Source organism: Heterocephalus glaber, unplaced genomic scaffold (assembly GCF_053883595.1).
Source record: "Heterocephalus glaber isolate CG9 unplaced genomic scaffold, H.glaber_assembly_v1.0 deba00000331, whole genome shotgun sequence".
NCBI lineage: Eukaryota > Metazoa > Chordata > Mammalia > Rodentia > Bathyergidae > Heterocephalus > Heterocephalus glaber.
The window spans coordinates 28975461-28988536 of record NW_028258142.1 but is presented as its reverse complement, the minus strand read 5'-3'; the positions used below and the strand labels follow the sequence as shown (position 1 = coordinate 28988536).

Below are 13076 nucleotides of genomic sequence, written 5' to 3'. Positions count from 1 at the left end.
GTATTGTAAGATTTTTGCCAGGCCTGATGAAAAGAGTTACAAAAGTACATATAATTGATGTTGGGTGAATTAAAAGTAGATTATATTGTATCATTCACAGAATCATTTTTAAGGTTCTTTCAATAGAGATCTCTTTGTCTAACAGAGAAAGAAGCAGATGTAGTGGCATACATTTCTAAGAAAAAACAATGGTGGCATGGTTTACTGGGTTGATGATGAAGATTCAGGCATTGTCAGGAACTCCAAGCATCCCAAAGTGAAAGTTTATAAAATTTAAAAGAGATAAAATTATTCATGTCAGGTTCTATGGGGATTTGTATGACATTTTCTAATCTCAAAATCTTCCAGGAGCTTCTTTTCACTTCCATGCTACTTTCCATAAATTTCATTTTTAGCTTTTATTGCCTTAACTAGAAGCTTTTACATTTTGGTCTCAGAAAAGGATTTCTGCCTCCATGTGGAATTATTCTTCACTCCCAACAATGTTTGATATTGTAGATAAAATGTCATACCTTAAAAACCACATTCTAGGTTAGACTGCTCCTGTGACTGACTAGGCTTTGAAATGAACAAGAATATGATAAGGAGAGCAAGCACAAAGGGACTTAAGCTTACTGAAACATTTTTACTACTTGATCATTTGGGAGAGTTTCTAAAATACATTAAAGATATTTTCTATTTCTAGATATTTGTTGTAGTTTAGGTCTGGAGTATTTCCCAAAAGCTTTAGATGTTCAGAGGTGGAGCTGCTTGAAGGTGATTGGATCATGAAGGCAGTGTACTCATCCTTTGGTTAATCCACTGTTGAGCCCACAGCTAAGTGTGCTGCTAGAAGGTGGGGTCTCATTGGAAGAAGCAGATCACTGTGGGTGTGACCTAGAAGGGTCTGTCTCCCTCCTAGCTCCTTCCCTCAATCTCTGCTTCCTGGTCTCCATGATGTGAGCAGCATTGCTCTACCCAGGCCCTTCAACATCCCCTTCCTGCCCTATAACTGCCCGACTCTGGGCTGAAAACATGAGCCAAAATAACTGCTACTTTAACTTGTGAGTCTCACAAGTGTGATAAGAAAGTGACTAAGATAATACTCAGTAATATAAACTTGAGAGCTTCAGTAGTATTGTCTCTGCTACTTATTTATATCTGATAAAACTAAAACAAATAGATGATAATATTTCTCCTTCACTTCATCCCTCAAAAATAGACCTGCCTTTATACACTCATTTAGAAAACTTGGAGAGTTTTATTATCTGTTTACAAACTACTCTTTTACAAAAGAAATGGGGTGAGAGGAAGGAAAGGAAGAAAAAGAAGAAGTAAAAAAGGAAGTAGGGGAAAAAGAGAAGGAGGAGGTCCTCCAATGAACTTCTGGCAATGAATTACTTTTTCTCAGACCAGTATGGATTAGGAAAGCCAGCCATTAGTTAAATGGATATATTGATTTATGTCTACACTCTAGAGAGGCAAGTGATTCACTCCTTTTTACCGTGAAATCTGGAGTCAATCTCAGTTACACAAATTTCTTAATAGATAGGTTTTTCATATTTTCAAATATATTTATTCAAAAATATAATTGCCAAGTAATTCTATATCAGAGCCAGAAGGATTGCTTCTTTTATGAAGAAAGGCTGGGAAATGGATTTGAAGGTTGAAGAGAATTACCACTGGGTATACTAAAAAATAAAAGCAAAACAAATCAAGAAACTTCTCCATTAGGCTTCTTCTGAACAAAGGCCTCACCATTTTTACGATGTAAAATCTTGAGCAGTGTTGTAAAGTAGGCAGGTTGGTTTTGAATCTCAAATATATTTTCTGTGGTTTTCCAATGGCTTCTTTCATCAAGCTCTCAGAAAAGGCATACTTTTACATGGCACTGAGTGCCCAAATTCCAACCATAACTATTTGATCTACAGAATACAAACTTATGTCTACTTTTTCTTTGTCTTCCTTGGTATTATCATCTCTCTATTTACTCTTCCTCTTCTCATTAATTCTGTGTAGTTGATTTCAGATTGACTTTTGGGTGAAATAAATTAATACAACTATTTCATATTAAGATATGATGAACTTATGGCAAATATCTCTCCAAGAGGAACTAGTACTATAAAAGAAAAGGAGAAGTGGGTGTTCCAAATTGAAGTTATTGTAATTAATGTTTCAATGAAACATTTCCTAAACATGTGTAAATTACCTCACAAGAGAGTCAGGCTACTTGTGTCTAACACATGCTAACACTATGAAAAGGATCGTTGGAAACATTATTATTTCTCAAAGAACTCATTTTGCTTGGGGCTCATCTTTTCTAAAAGCTAGGAGTGTAACCCAAGTGGTACTTTTATTCCAGGGTCATATATTCAAAATAAAATTACAATAAGGAGTACCCAAAAACCCTCAAATTTCCAGTGATTATATTAGGAAAAGTTAATCTTTATTTCATTTTTCTAAACCATGTATTCACAACACTGAAAACTGCCATAACCTTCCTGTTTCAGAGTAAGTGGATTATTTATTTGTGATAATGTGATATTTGTGATAACATATGGTCATTAACATGCTGTCATAAACAGCTGCATTAAATGTAGTATGTGTTCTATGACATAAATAAGATGCTCAACATAAGGTTTTATTTAAAATATAGGCCCAAAGAAGAACAAAAAATCAATAAGTGCTTTTTAATATTGTTGCCCGTCTTGAATTCTAAATTTATTCCTCTTTTATTAATCCTACTTGTATGGAAATTGCAGGCATTATTCTAGGGAAATATCTTGACATTCAGCAACATTAGAATTTCCTCCTGGTTTCTTATCTTTAGTGTATCTTTAGACAAGTATTTTCTAGCTTGTGATTCTTTTCTGGTAAAGGAGGAGATGCTGGAGAGATGGGAGAGGCATTGACAGCCCAATCAATCTACATCCAGTGAGTTTAGAGCAGGGTTCAACTAGTGGACACCTTCCACCTATCTTAGTACCAGATAGTTCCAAACTGGATGTTGAATTTAAAGATAAAGATAAATTAAGGCCTGAGAAAAGTGAAAGCTAAAATATTTTAGGTATTTTTAACAAAATGCCGGCATCAAAAGAATAAAGAAATCTTACAAGAAAATGTTCATTGCCCCTACATTTTTACTCAAGGTGGTTTAGGAGAAAATGTAATTAAGCAGGGGCATAGAAATTTAGTTAGACTCTAAGGATGGTTAAATATTGAAAACAAGATTCCTAGGGGGACATTGTAGAATCTTCAGCCTTAGAGCTTGTTCAAAATGAAACTGAAAGCATTTGAATTTGAATGATTCTGTAAGTATACATAGTTGGTCCAAAGTTCAGCCCAACGTAAGACCTTTTCAAGTTCTTTGATTTAACAATCAAGAGTTCTGATAAATGCTATGTATTGCCAACCTTAAAAAGAAAATGCTTTAATTATATTTTTTTATCCCTTTGAGATTCCTAAATGACTTTCTATTCCTCCTGTTGTTTATATTCACTTATGTTTATGATGACAAAAAAAAAATCCAACTATAATATTCTTTCAGATATCTAAGCCCATGAGAAACATTTAGATGGAAATTGAGACATTTCAGGGGTTTTAAGTAGTAGCTTTATTGACATGCTTCTGTGGGTGGTATTTTTTATTTAAAAAACCCATTTAAGCTTTGTTGTAAATAATTTTACCTATGATGTTGCTTATATTTATTTTTCATAAACCAACTTATCTTCAATTTATAGTGCCATAAAAAGAATGAAGAGATGGAAATAATCCCCTAAATTTTAGCTACCACTCTACTAAGTATTGCTACTTTAAAATAACTGATTTTATTTAGAAAATATTCATTATTTCTGTCTAAGTTATCAATATGGCTGATATATGATGATAGCCATATTTAGAATTTGTGAATTCTTTATTTTCACAATATTATCTTGAGGAAGTTGTTTCACTAATTGTGGGTTCCTCAAATAGATACTTTTCTTCTCTTAACACAATATCCCAGATTTTATGTTTACTCCTGGACACTTTTCTAAAAACCCTAACCTTTTTGAAAAAGTTTTATAAAGAAAAGACAGAATTTAACTCTAAGGTTTCTTTGAATGTATAGCATAATTCCTTTTGTTCTCATTTCAGGTTTCCAAATTAAAGCTTTCACGTCCCTGCACTTCCTGTCAGAACCTTCTGATGCTGTCACAATGCGGGGAGGAAATGTCCTTCTAAACTGCTCTGCAGAGTCCGACCGAGGAGTTCCAGTTATCAAGTGGAAGAAAGATGGCATCCACCTACCCTTGGGAACAGATGAAAGGAAGCAGCAACTTCCAAATGGGTCTCTGTTGATACAAAACATACTTCATTCCAGACACCATAAGCCAGATGAGGGAGTTTACCAATGTGAGGCATCTTTGGGAGATTCTGGGTCAATTATTAGTCGCACAGCAAAAGTTGCAGTAGCAGGTATGTGGATCTTTTCTCCGCCGCCTCCTCCTCCTCCTCCTCCTCCTCCTCCTCCTCCTCCTCCTCCCCCCCCCCCCTTCTTGTTCCTTTTTAGGGATAAGAAAAAATACTTTATGGAAACAATGTACATTTTAATTTTTAACTGAAAAATAATTATATTTTATGTGCTATAATGTGATGTTTTGGGCGGGGGATTTAGCTCAGTGGTTTCACTGCCTGCTGCGCAAGCGCAAGGACCCGAATTCGATCCCCGGTACCAAAAAAATAAAAAGGATAGTAGTATAATGTGATGCTTTGATATATGTATACATTGTGGAATGATTATATCAAGCTAATTAGCATATTCATCATCTCATGTACTTATCTTTTGTGGTGAGAACTTTTAAAATTACTCTCTTAGCAATGTTGAAGCACACATTATATTTGTTAACTATGATCACAATGCTGTGTGGTATCTCAAAAATGTACTCCTGTCTACCTGAAACTGGGTACCCTTTGTCAGATATCTCCCCATTCCCCCATTCCTCTGCTCCTCTGGTAACCACCTTTGGTGATTACCATTCTATTCTTTCTTCTATGAATGTGACTTTTTAGATGCCATCTAAAGTGAACTCAGGTAGTGTCTGCTTTTCTATGCCTAGCTTATTTCACTTAGTGTAACATTCTCCAGATTCACCCAGGCTGTTAGAAATAACAAGATTTCCTTCTTTATCAGGGCTGAATAATACTTAGTTTGATTCCATATCTTAAACATTGTGAATAAGGCTGTAGTGAACATGGGAGTATAGATATTCTTATGCCATATTGATTTCCATACATATACTCAGTAGTGGGATTCCTACATCTAATCTAATTCAAATTTGTAGAAGTATCTTCTTACTGTTTTCCATATTTGCTGTATTCATTTATTTTCCTAATAACAATGTATATTTTTAAGAGAAAGGAAAGGTTTAAAAAAATTTATCTTCATGGTCTTAACTGACTTTTCTCCTTAAATTAGTGAAGAAACAGTTGGAAGATCTCCATAATCAAAATAGCATTAACAAATTTTTTTTAAAAAGCTGATTCAAGTTAATTCATTGCTTGTATTTATGGGAGAACTTTTTATTAATATAAAATTAATAATTTTTAAATTTTTAATTAAAATACTTCTTAATTCTGTTTTACACCTTCACTGACTTTGAATTTTTATGAATTTATTTTGGCCCATAGAGAAGTTAATTTTATTTTAATTGTAATGGCATGACCTACAGTAAATCACTCTCAAGTGAATAGCAGAATTTTGTACAATTCTTTCCAAATATCTCAATGTTTGGTAACAGACTGACTGAACAGCTGAATGATAGGAAGAATTATTTTTCTTTTTCACTGCATACATTGAAGGCAGGTAGGCTCTGACAAAACTGTACTGAATATCCTGCAGTCCATGATATTGCTATTTCTGCCCCAATATTCTGGTCAGAAAGCAGATAACATTATTTCTTTTGGTCCCTACACTGTTAGAACTGCAGGGAATGGAATCTGAATTTTGCTTTTGTTTCTTTCTATAATTATTTGACTAAAACTTTGAGTGAGCTACATGTTTAAAATTTTGATATGGAACATCAAAAACAGCAAATGGACCCAATCTGAGCCAAATCTAAGCCATCAAATGGGTAAACCAATTTGAAGAGTCATTTCCAAACTTAATCTTTAATTCTTACAAAAGAAGAAAAAAAATGAACCAACAGGCTCTTATTTAGCTATTTAATTCTTCCCCAGAGACAGTTTAGTTTAGTCTTATCCTGGAAGACTCATCAAACTCAGAACCCATTTTCAGTGATAAGAGTAACTAGAACAATTGGGAAGGGCCCCAACTCCCCATATACACTTCTAGTGATGATTCAAGTAAGTTAAAATCTCAAAGAGGAGATTTTGTTAGTAATACTAGAAACAAAAGTCTCAGAAATGGCATCAGCTCCCAAAGCTGGCCTCATACCACTTTTTTATGGCTTCTTTTCCCCACTAAGGATTCTATTATAGACTGACTGTTTTTTCCCATCAAAATTTCTATGGTAAAATCCAAACTTTCAATGTAATAATTATAGGAGGTGGGGCCCTTGGAGTTCATTAGGGCATGAGGTTGATTAGTGCCCTTGTAAGGGGGCATTCAGAAAACTCTCTCACCTTTTTTTTTTGTCATGTGAGAACTTAATAAGTGAGCAGTCTACAGCTCAGACGGGGGTCCCCCACCAAGTGTCATGCTCACACTCTGATCCCTCAGACTTCCAGCCTCCACAACTATGAAAACAAATTTCTGTTGTTCATAGGCTGACTGGTTTATGGATCTTTGTTATAACTCTTCCATGCCAGGTAAGCCAGACTGACCTCAGCACAGATATCCTGGTGGGTAAGGTCTTCACCTACAGGTAGTGAAGCCAACCATTCTGATTCATCCTGACTGACCTGGGATTAGTATTTGAAAGTCCCATGTCCTGGGAAGGCCTTCAGTACCAGGTGAAACTAGGATGTTTGGTTACCCTGTCTAGAGGTAACCCTGCTTGATTTAACAATGACAGCCTGAAGAGACAGGTGAGGTGACATTCTGATCATGGAAACCTGGACCCTGTGAGTGACATGTGTCTGAAATGTGATTGATGAGCATAACATGTAGAGAGGAATGAGAGTTAATGATAATTATGATTGATTAAAAGCAGCAAATAGAAAAGTGCTGGGGAATAGACAAAAACTGCATTCTTAGGATGCTCCAGGTGAAGTGGGATTAATTCATCTGTGAGTTTCTGAATCAAAGTCATCAGTTGTCTGTAGTACCAGAGATGCTCTGTGGGTTTCAATGGATCAGGATGGCACTGTGGTGTCCTATTACAAAAGGTAGCTCCCTCGGCACTGTTAATGAAATTGGCCCGATATGCTGCAGTTTCGACTTTCCTGCAATCCAACTTCCCTTTTGCATGTTCTTTTTCAATGGTGAAATGAAGAATGGTTCTTTCCCTGTAAGATATTAAAGTAGCTTTGACTTTAGTATTCTGTACAAGGATAGGCTCATGGATTCAGTCATTGAGCTGCAATCTAATATTAGATGGTATCATTTCAAGGCAATAAGGCTGTTCATAGCATTTTAAACACTTACCATGCTGTTTGGCAACACAAAATACATCAATGTTATGTCTGCCGAGGTTAAGATTGCCAAACCACTAGAATTCATAAAGGGCATATATCTTCCTTGTAATAAAGAGCATGGACCTGATTTAATCTCATTTTTAAAGCATTAGTAGTCAATAAACCAGTCACCACTAAAAGGTAACAGTGGGCTTTGCTCTGGTGGAAAAAAATCTGTTCTGTACCCTCAGGTGTAGTGGAGAGCCCATTAAATATAATGCCCCTTTTTCCATTTTTTGCCTTCTTAAACTGCCTTTTGATAAAACGAAATGTGGCAAATGAAATCTGTCAGAATGTTTTATGCAGTGGTCTTGTCATGCACCATTCATCCTATTTTCTAGGAACCTCTCAAGTGCTCTTTACACTCTGAGTGCACACTTGGCTAGAGAGGAAAGAAGTAGGAAAGATAAACAGAAGCCTACCATCCTATCCGATGTCTTGTTCAAAGTCACAGTGTAACAGGGCACTGACTGTGAGCATCTCTGGTAATTCTGATTTCCAGTAGTAAATAATGGCTGGGCTCTCAAGTTCTCCATTTCAAAAGCAACCAAATCAGTACTAGCTAAAGCCTGGGTATTTCATTTTTATGCAATTAGCTCGAATATAACAAATTTGGGGATCTTTCTCTACCAAGTATTCCTCTCTTTAGGGATACAATTGAGGCTAAGTAAAAGGCTGTAGTGAATTTATCTCTAAAACCATTCCTAACACGCTCTCCAATCTGTACCTACTAAAGCATACTCCATGTTTAGTTGTAGACATTTATCTTACCAGTGAAGACACAGGGCTTTATCCTGTAAATGGAGATCTCTGTCCACCTCATTCTTCCCTGCCTTTTTTCTTTCTTCTCTTTCTTCTCTCTCCCCTCTGCTTCAACTTTACTGGACTTGACTAATTACTTGAAATTCCCTGCATTTGTGCATATATAAAGATACTCTCGGTGGACTTGTAGTGGCAAAGTGCCAGCCACAATATATAGCTCTGGAGCTACAGCCCAATGCAGGTAGTCCAGGAGAATGGAAGATGCACCCAGGAATCTGGGAGGCAACGTGTACAGCTTTTATTTTTAATGCCAGCTGGTCAGTCTGGTCAGTCTCTCCACAAAGAGACTGACTGCAAATCAGCCAGAGCTGGGTTGCTATACACTTTGGGAAGGGCAGGGTTACAAGTTTCAATCCTTCATTTACATTATTGGTTACAGAATTTCACATACAGCGGGTTAATTGGTTAACACAGTGCACTGAGTTTTATCTTATTAGCATATGGCGGGAAGCCAGAAAAAAGAAAATTTCTAAGATGTTTGAGGGAGCTGGGCCCAGGCAGGCCCAGGAATGTTAAAAGTAATGAAGGGAAGCACAAGGTCCTGAGTTCAATCTCCAGTACCACCAAAAAAAAAGTAATGGAGGGAAGTCATCTTTCCCTGTTTACAAGTCCAGCTTTAGCTACAGAGAAGTTTATTTCCCTTTCAGACTGAGTTGGAATAATTTTATATCTGAATTTCCTACAAATTAACTATTAAGGACCTTGGAATTAGCAGGTGGACTCTGTTGGAATATTTATGTCACTTTAAAAGAAAAGTGTTAGTTTCACATTCTTCCACAATCCATACAATCAAGAGGAACTAGATCTGGCCAAGCATATCTTCCCTACTCCAGATGCTGCCAGCTATCTGAACTTCTCAATTCTCTTATATTCAACAGGCAAAATAATAACCTACTTCTTAAGGGTGTGGTGGTTTTTAAATGACATCTGGGATGTAAAACTCTAGTGCTAAGAAGATTTATGTTCAAGGACAATAGTACTATAAATAGACTTAATAATGGTTATTGTGTTATTACAATTATTATTATTTAGAAATGACTACTTTTAATATTCCCATGGGATTTTACAAAGCATTTTGGGTTCGGGAGATATATAGGCTACAATTCCTGAGCCATGAATATTATAATCTTGGATCGGTTATCCACCTTTACAATCTATGAATACAAAGTGGCAAAGCAAATTTACTTTTCAAAAAATCGAATCCATATAGTTTTTGGTAAGCAGCACTAAAATCCCTCTGACTCAAAGATTTATTTTCAAGCAGTTGACCTGCAATTATGTCAATCCAGATAATACAATTCATATTGGCCAACTCGGTGTTCTGTTAGGAGCAACCCCCAGTATCACTTATGAGAAAGACAAGGGTACCCTTCTCATTTACCTTAGCCCTTTCAACTGAAAAATAGTCACCAAAATACCGAACAGTTTCTCTGGTGTGAGAAACTAAAAGTGTAAATGAGGATCAAAATATATAATAGATAATGTGAAATAGGAAGGAAAGAAAGGTCCAAAGGGAAAGGGGAAGGAGAAGTGGGAGGTGTAGGGGAAAGGAAAGAAGGGAAAGGAAAAATTATGAGAAAAAGAAAAAGCAGAAACAAAGTCTTTGTAAATAGGGAAGGGTTGGGGGGTTGAAGGGAGGGCAGGGGAATGGGGAAAAAATAAGAACCAAGATATCTCAGGTACAAATTCCCAACAATGAATGTCATCATATTGTATACCTAAAATGTACCAATAAACTTAATGAATTTTTTAAAAATGGGCTTCCTGGTAGTCTAGTCTGGGAGTTTCATATGACTGTCTTCCTTCTTCAAGGAAAATAAATCTATAATAATGTAAATAAAACCAGATACAACCGAGCTCCTCTGAATAATCATGAAAATCCAAACTTATTTCACTTTCCCTGGTGACCTATACAGCTACTTGCTCACACACTTCCCCTGCAGGCTCTGAGGAGCATGGCTTGAAAGTGCAATTCTACTTTTAGTAACACTATAGGAGATGGGCTGAGACCAGCCACTCCTCAAGTATAATGACCCCATGCAGGCTACATTATCGAGTTCCTGTGGAATTTTCCAGATAGATTTGTCTTTTGTTAATTTTTGAGCATTTACCTCTTAGTATTAAAACTTTTGAATTGCTTTATATATCTCTAGAAAATGCTTCTATGCACATTATCTTACAATATTCAAAAAAGCCAAGTGAAAGAGAGTCAAATTGACAGATAAGAGAGTAAAAGAAAGTAACTGACTTTTCTATTGCAAAGACTGCAACTCAGATGACCTAATTCTGGATATACCATGTCCTCTTCTCACTTTGCTTCTCAGTCTAAGGACTAGAGTTAGCCATGGAATAATTTTCTATTCAGTCAGTCATTAGTCACTCATCTCTTTTTATTCAATTAAATTCTCTAAAATATAAATAAAGGAAAATAATAATTGATTTTACTTACCAATTTAGTCCTTTACAGATATCAATTCTACAGGGAAATCCTATGATGTGGATGTTTTCTTCTGAGATGAGCAATTTTGGTATTAAAGCTATACATTCAATAATAACACACAATAACTCCTAAAAATTAGATGTATAATTTTTAAAATAAGCTTATAAATAATCTTCTAGGAAAACACTTTGGTTTTTTTATCTTGGTAAGTGATTTTATGATTCAGGGCAAGTTTGCAATTTTTTGTTTTTTCTGCTTCTTGAAAATCAAGAGAATAAAAGACCAAGCAAATTGCATTTACTTGAGTTGTTATTTTATTCAGGGGCATATTTTTTTCTTCCTCATTACAATAGATGTTTCAAGATACAAATTGTGGCACTCTGCTTTAAATAACACAGGGATTGTAATTAAAATTCCCCTGTGTTAAAAAAAAAATAATTAGTTACATGAGGAGTTGTTTCAGTGAATTCCCTTTCAGAATGCCTCCATTTAAGTGAGTTATGAAATAATTAAGGAAAGCATATTATGGTGAGAGAAGGTAGAAAAAAGCATTTTGTGAAATGATAACCTGACCTTTACATTCTAACTTAAAAGGAAGCAGAAAAAGGAGCTTGTCTGAAGGGAAAGGAGAATAAACTACATTGCCTCAGGTCACTCAAATGTTATATAAAGGAAACAGCAAGAAAAATGCTCATATTCCTTCTCTCTACAGGAGCAAATATAAGAATCTTGCCTAGAAGGTCAAGTTCATCCAGTGAAGCAGTTTGGAAAATGTATCCCAGGGCTTTTGAATACGCTGAAAATTCTATTTTGGAAAGGTTCAGTTACAGAGCAAAGCTTTCCATTTTACACAGATAGAAATATTGTTTATTTTCAAATGATGAACAAAGAAATAAATAGTTCTGATTCTGTAATTCTTAGTGGACTAATTATCTCTATTTCGCTAAATGTTCTTATGGTTTTGTGGTTAAAACACGAAAAGGCAGAAAATATTAAAAAGAAATGTGATGCTGTATGTGTGGTAATCCTATTTTCTTTAATTTTACTACCAAATAAAACTAGGCTAATCATCAATATTGCTCCAATGCCTACCTCTCCCACATATCCTCGTACCTTCAACATAAATAACTGCATTTTAGAGTGGGGGTTTTAGTTGTCTTCTTCCTAAATCAATTAGCTCTACAATAAAATTAGAATAAAACTAAATTCCTGAAAAATATGCAGAGTGGAAAGACATCTCTACATTATAAAAATCACAATAGAGAGCTTGACAGGGCTTTTTTTTGTAGGAGAACATCAACAAAATAACTTTAAAAAAAACCTTCCAACCTTTCATTTTCTTTTCTTTTTTGTGAATTCTAATTCATGTGACAATGGAAACAGCTAATTATTCATTCTAAATTTAATCAGTATCTTAAGGGCACTGTTCTTTTATTCATCTCTTAAAGTATAGACAGTGTGTGTTTTTTTTTGTTTGTTTTTCTTTTACTAGTACTGTAATGAACATTAGGAGTACGAGTAATATCTAAAGTAATTTGGTCATAGTAACTCTTTCAAACTCTAGAAGACCCCTTTGACATACCCAAACTTAATTTTCTTGATAATAGTGATGCTAACAAAGATTTACATATAATAGCAATGTAGAAGACAAACAGTAACATCTTTCCTTCTCCTATCATAACATCACGGCTGACATCCCTACCTTAAAAGATAGATTAATGAGAGAAAGGCACAGCAAATTTATTTAACTTATATGGCACTTACATGGCACATATGTCTTACACGATACTGGAATCTTTGGAAATGAGGAATCAAAGACCTGGAGGGAAGAGGAAGAAGTGTATTTTATGCTATTTGGTAAAGGAAATGGATAGTTGTGGAGAAACATAATCTTACAATATAGGGTATGATGTGATGATAATAAACTGGATCAGCAAAGTCTGCTTATTCATATTTCTTTCTGGGTCTCTATCTCTTACCTCCCCCTTTACTAAGACCCCTGTAGGTATGGGGCAGGGCACCTATCACATGAAGGTCTTGTAACCATTTTTACGGTACCTGTTAACGACACTGTAATCCTCTGATGAAATCATAACTGATTGTGAATTTAATAAGGTATTTTTACTTTTAATAACTTATCTCTGGTACTGATTTTTTCCTATTATATTTTTACGTCTATAGTAAAATTTACTATTTAAATTTAATAGTATGTAGTATTATA

At 35.2% G+C, this 13076-nt stretch overlaps 1 protein-coding gene across 7 annotated transcripts in view; it reads left to right on the top strand.

Annotated features, from left to right (window-relative positions):
* Dcc (DCC netrin 1 receptor) overlaps positions 1-13076 on the top strand; it is a 1202110-nt gene that overhangs the window by 404221 nt on the left and 784813 nt on the right. For all 7 annotated transcript variants that reach the window (XM_004855173.3, XM_021236635.2, XM_004855172.3 and 4 more), the window contains exon 2: positions 4114-4434. In XM_004855173.3, the coding sequence (XP_004855230.1) occupies positions 4114-4434 (321 nt within the window). The remainder of the gene's footprint in view (positions 1-4113; positions 4435-13076) is intronic.